Genomic DNA, 15223 nt, shown 5'->3' on the forward strand with positions numbered 1-15223 from the left:
GATTTCGGACTCCGGCCTACGTTTGCGTCGAGACAAGTGCAAGTTTAGGGTGCCATCATAGTCCAGTCAAAATGTGAATGGACCCGCCACTAATTGCAAGAGAAACGAAGTAATACTTTTCTGAGACCTTGATGTCTACTAAATATCTGCCCAAAATTATACTTAAATATATTGAGTGGAACATGGATTTTCAGGTCCTTTCCGATTTGGGAACTTTTCGGACTACCGCAATGTTTGGAAATTAATTATATGACAATATCACTCTTAATAATACACCAAATCAACTCTAAATTATTTATTTAACCATGTTTGAATACACGACCACAACTATTTGTACCCAATGTCCTTCTGTCTGTTCACAATATTTAACACGTCACTTCGTCTCTTCCATGGTCACTATCATCAGCATCCTCGAAAACGTCCACTGATTCGTCTGCATTTGCACAAATACCTCTGCACTCCCTACATGCAAATGTGCAAGGCAGCCCAAGTTTCCGACAACCACAACGTTTATCACTGCAACCACCCTTGCAAGAACACCTAACCAGCTTTAGGAGATAGTCTGGTGCTGCAGCGAGGTCAGAATGCATAGGGATCATCCTGGTGTCCATGATCCTCCATCCCCAGTCAAGCGGGTTGAGTTTGTGTCCTTTCCACTCCTGAACCTGTTGGAATACCCGTAGGCTGTGATATTTGGAAGCTGAGCTCGTGGGCGGAAGTACCCGTGGGTGCAACGATGTTTTGTTTGTTGTCACCTTAGCATGAAATTTTGCTACCCTCAATTCGTTCAAATTGTCTGATGGTTTGCCTCCGTACACACAAACCATTGCTCTGTCTCCTGCAGCAATGAACTCATCCTGTGTTGACTCTTTATTGCCGAAAATTATGGCCTCTTGCTGGAACATTTCATTGTCCTTGAACAGTTTGAGTCCAGTGCCTTTGCTGATCCCAAAGACCCTTGATGTCATGTCGCATCCCAGGTACGCATGGATGAAGAGAATGTTTTCACAGACAGTATCACCCAGAGCCTCTCTGACTTTGCCAATGTCCAAATATTGTCTTGGATTCAATGAACCCTTTTTCGGCTCCGACATTAAGTAGAGAGTGTGCGCAGTATTCTTGCGAAAATAGTAGCACAGTAGTATCAACAAGTCTGTGTCTTCGCCAACAAGAACAGTGTTGGATTTTGAAGAGCTACAAATTGCAGTTGTTGCTATGAGTAGGTCCGCATCCCCACTCGCATGAAGCACTTCACAATGAGATTCTTCCAGTTTATTACCAAGAATGTCTATGAATTGTTGCTTGTTCTCCTTGTTCCGAAGAAACTCTTCCTTCTTGACAGAAAGCGTCATGGTTTGAGAAAAAGATACCTTCACTGATGGTCGCTCACCCCTTTTCTGATGGGCACAGTCTTTCGCTGAGGGACCTTCACGATAGCCATCAAACACGACGATAGCATGCCCATAATGCCTACTAACATATTTCAGGTAGCGGTCAAGAATATCCTTGTACTGTTCACCTGACTGCCACGGTATGCGCTGCAATAGGGCACCGCCATCGAGTACGTATTGTATATCGGATGGTTGTGCAGTATCGGCAGGTGCCAAGGATTTGATTGCTGAGGCTAACGCTGGCTTATTGGCGGACAGCAAGGCATATTTGGTCTCGAACAAAGATGGAGGATATGTGCATAACTCACAAAGGAGTGCTTTGGATAAGTCTCCTACTTCAGTGCCAGCGATCACAAGTCTCTGGAAGAGTAACTGAGGGTCGATATTGATGTCTCCGTCTGGTGTCTTCATTGCAGACTCTGAGTCCATAGTTATGGCTTGACCCTTCTTCTTGAAGCTGTATTCAAGCACACGTTTACCACTCATCTGGCCCAAGAGCCTTTCTCCCACAGTTTTCGCCTCATCAACATTCACCGTTGTCTGGGAAACTATACCAGTGAAAATGTTGTGAAGAGTTGTTTAACTGTCCTCAGCACACTGATCAAATCTCTCACTGCAAGCGTCACTCCACCTCTCGTTCACGGCTCTCGTTCAATCTGAAAATAAAGTATGATCCACTCATTATAATAATAATAATAATTCATTTATTTTGTATAGCGCTTTTCAAGAAGCCCAAAGGCGCTTTGACAGAGTGGAAAACATAATGCATAACAATACATGAAAACAACAATTGCAAAAAGACAAGAATCAATAGGGAAATATTTAAAGCAAAAGGAGGGAGAAGGAGAAGAGATAGTCAGGGGTTAAATGCTGTGGGTTGAATGTTGAATGCAGTGTTGAACAGGTGGGTCTTTAGTGATGTTTTGAATGTGGTGAGTGAGGAGGAGTCTCTGATGGTGTGAGGTAGTGAGTTCCAGAGGGTGGGAGCAGCGATGGAGAAGGCCCTGTCCCCCCAAGATCTGAATTTGGTCCGGATGGGGGGGGGGGGGTCAGGAGGTTGGTACCAGCAGAGCGGAGGTTGCGGGTGGGAATAATTGCGTATAATTTAATGTATTTGTTCAGAGGATCGACAGGTTTCAGAAAAATATCATTTTTTTTCTCTTGCAATTAGTGGTGGGTTAGGGGTAAAAGTTCGCGAGAATGACTGGACTATCAGTCATGTACCTGGGTCATACGATTGATGCCGAGGGTCTACACTCGACAGATGAGAAAGTCCGAGCTATCAAGGATGCACCTGCTCCACGAGACGTCAGCGAATTGAAGTCTTTTTTTCTTTTCTTTTTTTTTGTATACTGAATCGAGGCTCGTGAAGGAGCTAACATTTATTTCACAAAAAAATCAACCAGCCAAACAAAATATATAAAAAGAGGTAGCGGAAGACAAGATGGGGAGAGAAGGGGAAGCACACAAACACAACATTTGAGAGCAGGGAGATGTGTGGGAGGGAGAGGGCTTGGGGGGAGGAGGCATGGGAAGGGGGGGGGGGGGGTGGGAGAAGTATAAAACACAAGGACACCAAGGACTTTCAGGCCAGAAGTTGGTATTTCAAAAAAGTGGCTTTGGGGTGCAATTAGCGGGGGTAGAAAAGATCAAGGTTTTGGATGGGGGAAGATAAGAGATGGTGGTGAACAGCTGTTTTAAAGACCTGGAGGGTGGAGTGGGATTGAAGAGAGTGAGGGAGTTTGTTCCAGAGGCGGGAGAAAAGAGGAGTGAAGTTGAGCAGAGAGTCTTGATTTTGGCAGTTTAACCATAAGAGGGTTGCAGGCAGATCTTGTGCGACCTGTAGGAATATTTGGGGGACAGAGCCCAGAGAGAGCTGGGGGGGCAAGGCCTGAGAGGAGTCTGTAGAAGACGGAAAGACCACCAACCTGCCTGCGGTGAGTGAGTGAAAGGCCCTTGGAGTTAGCTTCATCGTGGGAGATTCCAATGATTCTGAACGCTTTGGTTTCAACAGCGTGAAGACGAGCTAGGTGTGAGGCAGGAGCACCAGACCAGAGGGGAGAGCAGTATTCCATTGAGCTGCAGATGAAAGCCTTGTATGTGGTGAGGAGCTCAGGTGTGCCAAGGAAGGACTTCGCACGACGGAGGATGCCCATTCGGCGACTGGCTTTGGAAGCCAGATTTGAAATGTGGTTTTCCCAGGAAAGATCATGGCAGATAGTGAGACCCAAAAGCTTGAGTGACAGAACTTCTTGGAGAGGATTATTCAGAAAGTGGATGGGAGGGTTGTCCAGTCGGTCTTTTCAGAGAGACATCGTAAGAGTGTGAGATTTGTCAGGATTGAAAGACATGTTCCACTTGTTTGCCCAGTCTGTGATTTTGTCCAGGTCTGCAGAGAGTGAGGAGGCTGCAGACTGCCGATCTGAGGGATGAGGAATGGAGCGACAGAGAGTAGAGTCATCAGCAAAGAGATAGAGAGGATTTTCAAGAGAGTCAGAGAGATCATTGATGAAGACCAGAAAAAGCACAGGGCCCAGAACACTGCCTTGGGGAACTCCAGCCTGAACAGGAAGAGGAGATGAGAGAAAACCATTCAGGGCCATGCGTTGACTACGACTAGAGAGGAAGTCCGCCAGCCATGCGTGGAGATTTCCATGGATACCAAAGGAGGAGAGTTTGGTGAGCAGAGCGGGGTGCCAGACCGTATCGAAGGCACGTGATATGTCAAGGGAGACAGCTCTAATTTCCTGTTTGGCATTGAGGACCTCCATCCATTGTTGAGAAAGCAGAAGCAGCATGTTCAGAGTAGAGTGACCAGGTCTGAAACCAAATTGATGATCAGAGATCAAGCCATTGGAGAAGAGGAAAGATTTCATATCTGAAGCAATGATGGATTCCATGACTTTGCTGATAATTGGGAGAAGGCTGATTGGTCTGTAGTTGCTAGGATCTGTTTTTGCACCTTTTTTGTGCAAAGCGGTGATGTTGGCTGATTTCCAAGCAGATGGCAGATGATCTTGAGCAAAAGAGAGGGTGAAGAGAACAGAGATAGGGAGTGAAAGAGCAGAAGAACAGGATTTTAGGACCCGTGTGCTGATGCCGTCAGGTCCAGTTGCAGAATCAGAGTCGAGGGTTGACAGAAACTTTTCCACCTTGTCAGGAGGAAAGGACACAGAGTCCAGGAGCAGCTGGGTGCGACTGGGTACTTTGGCTACCGAGAGGGATGGGTTTGGGACACAAGATTTAGAGGCAAACACAGAGTTGAGCCATTCAGCTTTTTCATACCTCGGTTTGCTTCAGTCATACCTCGGTCAGTCATACTTCAGTAGTCATACTTCAGTCATACAGTTCAGTTCTATGGTCGTTACATCCCGAATGTGACCGACGTTTTGGGCCCCCTTTATCGGCTTTTGAGGAAAGGAGTCTCCGGAGCTGGGGGTCCACTGAACAATCAGCATTCCAGACCTCCAAGGATCTGCTCAAATCGTCCAATGTTCTCGTTCATTTTGATCCAGAGAAGGATCTTGTGCTGACATGCGATGCCTGTTGGTATGGAGTGGGGAGTGTATTATCACACGTGATGCCTGATGGTACAGAAAGACCTGTTGCATTTGCATCCAGAACGTTGTCCCCGGCAGAGAAGAACTATTCCCAACTTGACAAGGAAGGATTGGGAATCGTTTTCGGCGTCCGCAAATTTCGCCAGTACCTTCTTGGACATCATTTCACGATTTGCACTGATCACAAGCCGCTGATCAGTCTGTTTGGTCCAACTAAGGTGACATCTGGCACACTACCGCCCAGGATCATCCGCTGGTCCCTGTTTCTCACTGCTTATGACTACACCATATGTTATAAGCCTGGTTCGTCTATCACAAATGCAGATGCCATGAGTCGGTTACCCCTTCCAGAATCCGTTGATGATTCGCATACACCAGGATCCATTATCGCACTGATGGATCATCTGGAAGATTGTGCTGTCGATTCCGGCCAGATCCGCACTCATACTCGACGAGACCCCGTTCTGTCCAGAACTGTCCAGGCTGTATAGCTTGGATGGCATTTGCTACCTGAGGGTGACCCAGCTTTTGCGGCTTTTAAAGCACATAAAAACGAACTCGGCGTGGAAAATGGTTGCCTACTCTGCGGATGTCGTGTCGTGATCCCGGAAAATCTGCATTCCAGCGTCATGGATGAAATCCATGACTGTCACCCCGGGATTGTGAAGATGAAGTCACTCGCTAGAAACTATGTGTGGTGGCCGAATCTTAATGCTGATATCAAACATCATGTTCGACATTGTTACCCTTGCCAGAGCACCCGGAATACACCTGCAAAAGCGCCACTGCATCCCTTTGACCATGGCATCACCTACATCTCGATTATGCCGGGTCAATTAACGGCAGCATGATTCTAATAATTACGGACGTGCACACAAAATGGATCGATGCCTATGTGACGCATGGTACTACGTCAGCCATTGTCATCGAAAGACTCAGTCGCTGTTTCGCCACTCATGGTCTGCCCAGGATGATCGTGAGTGATAACAGTACGTGTTTTTCCAGTTCCGAGTTTGCCGAGTTCACACGTCGGAATGGCATCAAACATAAGTTTGTCAGCTCACATCACCAGGCTTCAAATGGCTTGGCCGAACGATCCGTGGGAATCATCAAATCCGGATTGCAGAAACTTCAGGAGGGAAACCTGGAAAGAAAGCTGTCTCATCTCCTGTTCAAATACCACATCACACCACAATCAACAACCGGTGCAGCTCCGTCTGAGTTATTGATGAAACGACACCTGAGATCGACACTTGACAATCTCAAACCGGACATATCATCAAATGTTTATTAGAGCCAGCTTAATCAAAAGTTTGTGCACGATAAGTCGTCCAACAGTCGCTGTATCAACATCGGAGATCCAGTGTTTGCCCGAAATTTTAGTGCAGGTGCGACGTGGCTACCGGGGGACATCATCGAGAAGCCAGGTCCACTGTCCTGCGTGATTCACCTGCAGGACGGCCATGAAATTCGTCGACATCAGGACCACATAACCTACCATCACTGTGAGTCGATAGAGCCTGCAGCATCGTCACAGTCAGAACAACAGTTCGACCCGCCACCGCGGGAGATCGTCGTGGCCGCTCCAGCCGGCTCGGATGCCCCGAAAACCTCTGTGACTGCTACAACCTTCGTGGAGACCAAAGGAATCACCTCGGACTCTGTATTCACTGGTTCACCGCGACACTCAATGCGCGAGAGAAAAGCACCCGACCGTTTGAATCATTGAAGATATCTTTTTCACGTTGACACATGTTCTATTTTCACGTTGACACATGTTCTATTTTCGCGTTAACACATGTTCTATTTTCGCGTTAACACATGTTCTATTTTCACATTGACACACGTTCTATTTTCACGTTGACACATGTTCTATTTTCACGTTGACACATGTTCTATTTTCATGTATTTTCATTATTTTCATAATCGTTTGCACACATATTTTCACATGTTTTGGAAATGTTGCTTTTGAAATGTCAATTTTGGAAATCTAGCACGTATTGCTCTTGGTAATTTTGGACTTAAAGGGGAGGATGTCATGTATGAAGCTGCAAATATTCACCGTTGTATCCCTACACTGTGACCGCGGGTTTATTTCCGTTTTTCCGGAAGTTACGGCCCAGCTCGGCTGGTGCTGCAGTGAAGTGAATCGAGCCTGTATCGGGAGAGTCAATAAACGTGTGCTACAATCGATCGTAGTCTGTCGAGATACCTTGCATTATGTTTTACTGCTTCATGTATGGGTAGTATAGGGCTCCTATGGTATTGTGGAGGGGAGAGAGATCCATTTTATTGATAGAGTTGCAGAAAGCAAGTATAACGATGAAGGAAGTGACTGTAAAGGCAGGTAGAAAGAGATTGCAAACAGTTGTCTTGAAGTTGTAGAGCAGTGATTCTTAACCTTTGTAAAGGCGCCAAACCCTAACGAAACCCATCGAACACTCGCGGAACCCCTCAAATTTGACCAAAAAATTAAGAAGAATTGCATCTTAATGCGTTTTCTGTTCTTCTTTTCGGGAGGCGATCTGGGAAATGCATGGTTTTGTTTTGACAAGGGCCACCCTCAAATCATTTTCGCATGCAAGCCTGCTCCTTTTCTTTGTTTTAATGTCCACCAGTTTCGAAAACGCATGTTCGCAGAGATACGTTGTAACGAACGGCGTGAGGATCTCAAGGGCAATTTTAGCGATGAGAGGATACCCTTCCATTTGGCGGCACCAAAACGTTGAGAGCGTTGTTGTGCCGAAGAGTTGTTGTTGAGTCTGGTTCTGCTGAAATTCGATGAGGTCGTTGAGGTATTGGTCGTTGACATCTGCCGTTGCAACGTTGAAAGTAAACGGCTGCTGCACCCATGCTGGGTATTGCTCTTGGTCGGGGAAGTAGCCGTCGAATGACTTTCCCAGCTCATCCATGTGCGTGGCAATCACTTGCTTCAGCTCCCCCGGTACAGCAGTGCCTCCAACTTCAGACTTATCTTCGATCCCGCTCACACACTTGTCCAGTAGCAAAAAGTTTGAAGTTGTCGTTCTCTGTTTGCCGCCTCCACAACGGTAAATTCTTTCGGAAAGTGCTCAGCTTTTCTTCAGATTTGATGACATTCACTCCACCGCCCTGCATCTGGCAATTGTGATGATTGAGTGCGTCAAATATGTCAGCCAAGTACGCCAAGGCGAGGATGAACTCTGACTTGGAAGTGCATTGCATGGCAATGCTGGTGTACTCGCAAAAACAGGGCTAATTCTACATGCAAGGCAAAAACACGGCTCACTACCTTCCCTCGTGATAACCATCGAACGTTAGAGTGGTAGAGAAGGACTTCGAATTCAGAGCCGATTTCATTGCACAGCTCTTTGAAGATGCGATGATTCAGAGCACGGCTTCGCACGTAATTCACAGTTTCAATGACGATTTTCAGAACATTGGCCAGTTTTGGAGGCAGGGTTTTGGATGCCAGCACGTGTCTGTGCAGGACGCAGTGCGTGACGATGATGTGTGGTGCATCGGCCTTCACCAGCACTCCAAAACAGGAGTTGCATCCCAGCATGGCTGGAGCTCCGTCCGAGCAAACTGCAGACACCATGTTCCACGAGAGGCCGTTGCTTCTGAAGAAGTCGTCCACAAGCTTCTTCACGTCAGCTGCCTTCGTCGTTGTTGTGAGAGGCTTGCAGAACAGAAAGTCTTCCTTGATCTTGTCTCCTTTGACATAACGCACAAATAAGATGAGCTGGCTCAAATTCGAAACATCGGTGGTCTCGTCGAGTTGAAGGCTGAATTTAGTCGGGCTCGCGACTAAATCTGCAACTACCTGGGCGAGGATGTCGTCGCTCATGTCGTCGATTCTGCATCTGATGGTGTCATTTGAGAGTGGAACGAGAGACAACTTGTTTTCAGCAGCTTTTCCCAGCATGATGTTGGCCATCTTCAACGCGGCCCGTTTGATGAGTGTCTCTCCAACGGTGTGCAGTTTGCCCTGCTTTGGGATCAGGTACACAACTTCATACGACGCGGTGAGGACCTGTTTGTCAATTGGAACGAAGCCGAGAGTGGGCAAGGTAGCACTTGCGTCAAATCGGACTCTCTTCAATTTGAATTCATCCAGCGTTGCGTCTTTGTACTGCCCCTCACCGTGCAGTTTTTTGAAGTGTTCCCGTAGTTTTGCTGGTGCTCGGCTGGAGTTGCTCAACTTGACATTGCAAAGCATGCATTGAGGACGCTGACTTCCGTCCCGTTCCGTCAAACATGTGAACCCGTACCTCACGTAATCCTCCGACCACTTCCTTTTTTTGCTCGACATACTGCAAAAAAAAAAAAAGAAGGAACAAACTGATCTTAATTGAGTTCGGGCAAATAATTATATGACAAAAATTTAAAAAAGAACATGCTTAAATATAATCAGTACCCCTCTGAAAACTGAGAAATTTTAACGAAGAAAACACAACTTGTAGTTGCGATGACGGGATTTATTATCTACTCAACTCTGTCACCTCAAATCCCATTATAATATTACATAGAAAACTGCGAATTGTTAGTTGTGAATTGCGACCAAAGGAGTTATATCACCTCCACCTAATTTTCTGAGTAATTCAATCATATTTTATAATCACCATCCACTTTTGACTTTAATATAACTCTGAACCCGCCCTGCATATCCACAATCATTTCCAACTTACTTTTCAATTAATCAGTAACTCAAAAGTAAGGCGCGACCAATGACGCACGGCACACGGCAAGCTAATCGAGGCTATTCACTGGAATTTCCGAACACCTGCAAAGTCCAAAATCCAGTAAGTAAGCAAGTAAGCAAGTAAGCACCATCAACAGAATAATTAGCAAGTTGCTCATTGATTCAACTTACTACAGTCAGTGTGAAACAACTTATCGTAAACACAGACCGGAGAAACCATGAATGGGATGGGAATACAATTACAAATAACATTTCCATTCGTTCGTAACATACATAGCAAAATAATAATAATATTAATAATAAGCGTAATTACACATAGATTCAAAATGGATACAAAACTAAAACAAACAAAAAAAAAATTGCTATGCGTTTCGGAGGACGTCGGAGGACCCCTGAGACTGGCTCATTGAACCCCTGAGGTTCGGTCGAACCCAGGTTAAGAACCACGGCTGTAGAGGGAAGAATGACATTGAAGAGACTGAGGATGTTGGTTTCAGAGGTGGGAAAATTGAGGAATGAATGAGCAGTAAGTCTGGATTTTGGGAGATTCCCCAGGAAGGGGTAACTGGCAAATTGCGTGCTCCCTGCATAAGTCTGGGTGGGGGCGGGGGAGGAGGGATGCACGGAAAGAGCAGAGGGTGCAAGATCAGAAAGGAGGCTGTAGGAGACAGAGAGACCACCGACCTGTCTGCGATGTAAAAGTGATTGGCCCATAGACTCGGGATATTCCAATGACGGGATATTCCAATGGTCTTCAAGGTCAAGGTTTCCACGGCATCAAGCTGAGCAAGGTGTCAAGCAGGTGAGCCAGCCCAGATGGGAGAGCAGTACTCCATCGAGCTGTGGATGAAGACCTTATAGGTAGATAAAAGTTCACATGTGCCAAAGAAGGACTTTACCCAATGGAGGATGCCCAGGCAGCGACTAGCTTTGAGGGCAAACGTTGATATAATGTGTTTTGATCATAAAACTTCATGGCTGATAGTGAGGCCAAAAAGTTTGAGTGGCTGAACTTCTTGAAGAGGATTGTTAAAAAATAGATGAGGTCAGGTGGGGACAGGTATTCACCAAACGGTCCTCCTGGATAGACAGAGGGAGAGTGTGGCATTTGTCAGGATTGATATATTTCAAATGTGATCATCTCATGATTCTACGTCTGCAGAGAGGTAAGGCATTAATTAAATTCCTGACGTTATACATGTGATGAAGTCGTAATTTCCAGGTCGTTCTGATGTAGTGTTCAGTTTGTTTACCCAAAACGAGAGTGACATGAACGGCAGAGATGAGATATGTTTGTGTTATGCTTAAGTCATGATTGAGATCAAGTTCATTGGAACAAAGAAACGAAATCAGTTTGTGAAAGCAGAAGGTAGTTATCTATGATATCACCTCACACCACACCTGATATGATGACTCATCCTTCCTCATCCTTGTGTCCATCAGAGCTAAAACTTGCTGGAACGGAGTCAGAGAGAAACAAGATGACTCGGCGGCGGAGCAATACTCTTCCAAAAAGTTTTGGCTCACAACGTGACCTGGAATCTGAAGAGGAGGTATCCTTAGAGGAAGGGGATTTTGAATATGTGCAACAAGGCTCTGTGGGTATCCTTGTTGAACGGCCAGCTATTGAAGAGCTGCAAGGTTTCTTGCGGAGGGCTCAAGAAAACCGCAAAAAGGAGGGAAGGCCCGAAGACCTGACGGCAAGTTCACAGCTACCTAGTGGTGGTTTTATAACCTACCTGTTACCACTTAATGTTGCTTTTTGTCCTTATCACCTGACAATATCGTCGTTTCATCCTCAAATCCCATTTAATCTCCTCTTTTTCTTCACTTTCACTTTACTTGCTCACACATTATATATTATAGGTTAATGCCGTCTGCATGTGTGCCTGTTTGTACCACCTTGATACACAGAATGCTCCGTGGAGAGAAAAAAAAAATTGAGCAAACGTTGTTTTGAATTAGTCCAAACCTACAGGAAAATGATAATTTTTTTGAATCAGACAAAAAAGAAATTGAACCTGGGCGGTGTGTAAGCAACAGGGTGTGTGCCGCAAGGCTGGTCTGCCTAGACCTACTTCCGATTTTTTTTCTTTGGTTTTAAGACACTAGGGCATGCCCGTACTATATATATATCTAAAATTATATCCCCCCCCTCTATTTACATGAAATGGTTTGGTCCATTCGCAAAGCCAAAGCGAACGGCTTGCGAGTACGGTGGCAATCCCCCCCCTCTATTTACATGAAATGGTTTGGTCCATTCGCAAAGCCAAAGCGAACGGCTTGCGAGTACGGTGACAATCCCCCCCCTCTATTTACATGAAATGGTTTGGTCCAAAGCGAACGGCTTGCGAGTACGGTGACAATCCCCCCCCTCTATTTACATGAAATGGTTTGGTCCAAAGCGAACGGCTTGCGGAGTTTGGTAAAGAAATCGCCATAGCTCGGTAACTACTTCTCCGATTAATATGAAACCTTGAAAAGGCACATCCTCAGGTCCCCAGCAATATACCTGGCAAGTTTCAAGTATATCGGACCCGTGGTTGTCGAGAAACAGCGGTCACAGACACACAGACACACACACATACACACACACACATACACACACATACACACACACACACATACACACACACATACACACAGAGATTACTGGAATTATAGATAGATGTTAGTTGCCACTAAAGGTGCACATGATGAAGTGTACTGAAGAACACAATAAACTTTATGAATTATGTGAAAAAATGCAAAACAACCACATCATGGTATCTCTTGGTTTGGTTGTAACGTAATTTTTAAACAAGGCTTTGTGGACAGCCTGGACTTTGTGAATAAGCGTAAAACAATCTTCATATAATCCATGGTAAGTTTACCCAATTTGTTGTTTTCTTCATGTGGCAGGTGTGTATAACACTAATACGTTCCTTGTTGAACCTCCCATTTTTGATCTTTTTCAGCCAGGGCAAGAATAAAAGGATTCCTTTTTTTTTTATATCGTGCCATTTTTACCATGGCCTTCGGCTAGTTCCATTATAAATAATCAATTTACTCCACTAACCTTTGAATTCGATATGAAACAATCAAATATGAGGATGTGGTGCTATGCACACAGAATTCGTTTGCCAAGAAGGTAGGCCACCACGCGTTGAACAAAACCAAACACTTTATTCTATGCTTGCGCGTAAGCACTGGGCGGGCTCGACTTTCGAACCCGCATATATATTCCGAGGCCACGCCTTGCCCTCGGGCGTGGCCGGACGGCCGAAAGGCGGGGCATGTATTCCAGTTCAACCCTTAGCCTCATGACTCCTTTGCTCCGGGTGTGATCCAAGCCTTGCTCCCACGTCCAGTCGCTCGCGTCACCCACTGGTGCGCGGAATTATGCCCCGCTGGCATTGTGTCTGCCACACGCGCCCCCCCAGAATTCCCGCGCACCTGAAGGGTGAGCTTGCGGGGAAGCTGGATGACCCGGCCGAAACGCACTCTGGCGATGCGTGCAGGGCTGGGGGGTGGCGGGACGGTGGGGGTGGGGGGTGCCGGGGGTCTGCCCGCCAGGGGGCGGCCTCGACGCGGAGGCAGAGCTGCTTGCGGGGGGTGGTCCAGGTCGAGGTGGGCTGGCTTGAGGCGGTCCACTGAGATGCGATCTGGAGTACCGCCGATGTCCACGGTGAAGTGCTTGTCCCCGGTCTCCAGCACGCGGAACGGCCCGTCGTACGGGGGCCGCAGCGGCGCCTGGTGGGCATCGTGCCGGACAAAAACGTACTCCGCCGTGCGAAGCTCCGGGGCGACGTGTGAGGACGGGCAACCGTGGTGTGCCGTCGGCACTGAGGTGAACCTCCTGGCGGTCTCCTGAAGGGTGGAGCGCTATTGCGCCGCGGACCAAGGTGCCGTGGAGTCGGGGATGAATTCGCCCGGTACCCGCAGCGGTTGTCCGAAGACCAGCTCCGCCGAGGATGCGCGCAGATCGTCCTTGGGCGCCGTCCTGAGGCCCAGCAGGACCCAGGGGAGCCAGTCGGCCCAGCTGCTGTCGCGGAGGCTGGCCCGGAGCGCGGCCTTCATCGAGCGATGGAAGCGCACGCACAGGCCGTTGGCCTGGGGGTGGTAGGCCGTGGTGCGGTGCAGCTTGACGCCGAGCCCTTGCGCCACCACTCCCCAGAGCTCCGAGGTGAACTGGGGGCCGCGGTCGGACGAGATGTCCGAGGGGGTGCCGAACCGGGCAACCCAAGTGGCGATGAAAGCTTGCGCGACATCAGCCGCAGCCGTCGCCGCCAATGGCACGGCCTCCGGCCAACGGGTGGTGCAGTCCACCATAGTGAGGAGGTGGGTGAAACCCCGCGAGGGGAGCAGAGGTCCCACCAAGTTGACGTGCACATGGTCGAACCTACGTTCGGGCACCGTAAACGGGGCCAACGGGGCCTGGTTGTGGCGGTGGACTTTCGCGCGCTGGCACGCGAGGCACGTCCTGGCCCAGTCGCGGACGTTCTTCCGGAGGCCATGCCAGACGAACTTTCCCGCGACAAGCTTCTGGGAGGCCTTCGTGCCCGGGTGGGACAGGCCGTGGATGGCGTCAAAAACCGGGCGCTGCCAGCCAGCGGGCACGATGTGGTGAGGCCGGCCGAGGGAGACGTCACACAAGAGGGCAGTGCCCGCGACGTCGAACGGTACCTCGGTGACGTGGAGGCCCGTGACGGCGGTCCGAAAGGCCTGGACGTCAGGGTCGGCGGTCTGGTCCGCCGCCATCCGGGCATAGTCGATCCCGAGGTGGACTGCGTGTGCGACGGACCGGGAAAGGCAATCCGCCACCGGGTTGTCCTTACCCGCGACGTGTCGGATGTCCGTCGTGTATTCGGACATGGCAGAGAGGTGAGGCTGCTGCTAGGCCGACCACGGCTCGGCAACCTTGGCCATCGCGAAAACAAGGGGCTTGTGATCGACGAAGGCCGTGAACGGGTGGCCCTCGAGAAGATGGCGGAAGTGTCGGACCGCCAAGTGGAGCCCGAGAAGCTCGCGGTCGAAGGTGCGTTCGTGCGGTTCGTGCGGGCGAGCTGCCGGCTAGAAAACGCCAGCAGCTGCCAAGCACCATTCACCCACTGCTCGTGCACCGCGCCCACCGCGTAGTCCGACGCGTCGGTGGTGAGGGCGATTGGTGCATTGGGCGCCGGGTGCGCCAGCATTGTGGCGTTGGCCAAGGCCAGCTTCGCGCCCGCAAAAGCCGCGTCCATCTGCTCCGTCCAGGCGATATCACCTTTGCCCGGCTTCCCCCGGAGGGCCTCGTGCAGGGGGCGCAGGAGCTGGGCGACGCGGGGCACGAAGCGGTGATAAAATTCACCATGCCCAGGAATTCCTGGAGCCCCTTGATCATGCAGGGGCGCGGGAAACTCCTGACCGCCTCCACCTTGGCCGGTAAAGGGATGGCCCCGTGCCTGGTGATGCAGTGCCCCAGGAAGTCGATGTCGATGTCGGTGACGCCGAACCGGCACTTCGCGGGGTTGATTATCAGGCCATGCTGGCCCAGGCGTTCGAAGAGCGTGCGGAGATGGAGCAGGTGCTCCTCCCGGGACGCGCTCGCGACTAGGATGTCGTCCAGC

The 15223-nt window shown here is 48.9% G+C and overlaps 1 protein-coding gene across 8 annotated transcripts in view; it reads left to right on the forward strand.

Moving 5' to 3' along the window:
• The window catches only part of LOC137433072 (protein FAM13A), a 355270-nt gene that overhangs the window by 218946 nt on the left and 121101 nt on the right, over positions 1-15223 (forward strand). For all 8 annotated transcript variants that reach the window (XM_068125518.2, XM_078783916.1, XM_078783917.1 and 5 more), the window contains exon 7: positions 11079-11335. In XM_068125518.2, coding sequence (XP_067981619.2) covers positions 11079-11335 — 257 coding nt within the window. The remainder of the gene's footprint in view (positions 1-11078; positions 11336-15223) is intronic.

The sequence above is a fragment of the Myxine glutinosa genome, chromosome 8, assembly GCF_964187855.1.
Source record: "Myxine glutinosa chromosome 8, kmMyxGlut1.1, whole genome shotgun sequence".
NCBI classification, from domain to species: domain Eukaryota; kingdom Metazoa; phylum Chordata; class Myxini; order Myxiniformes; family Myxinidae; genus Myxine; species Myxine glutinosa.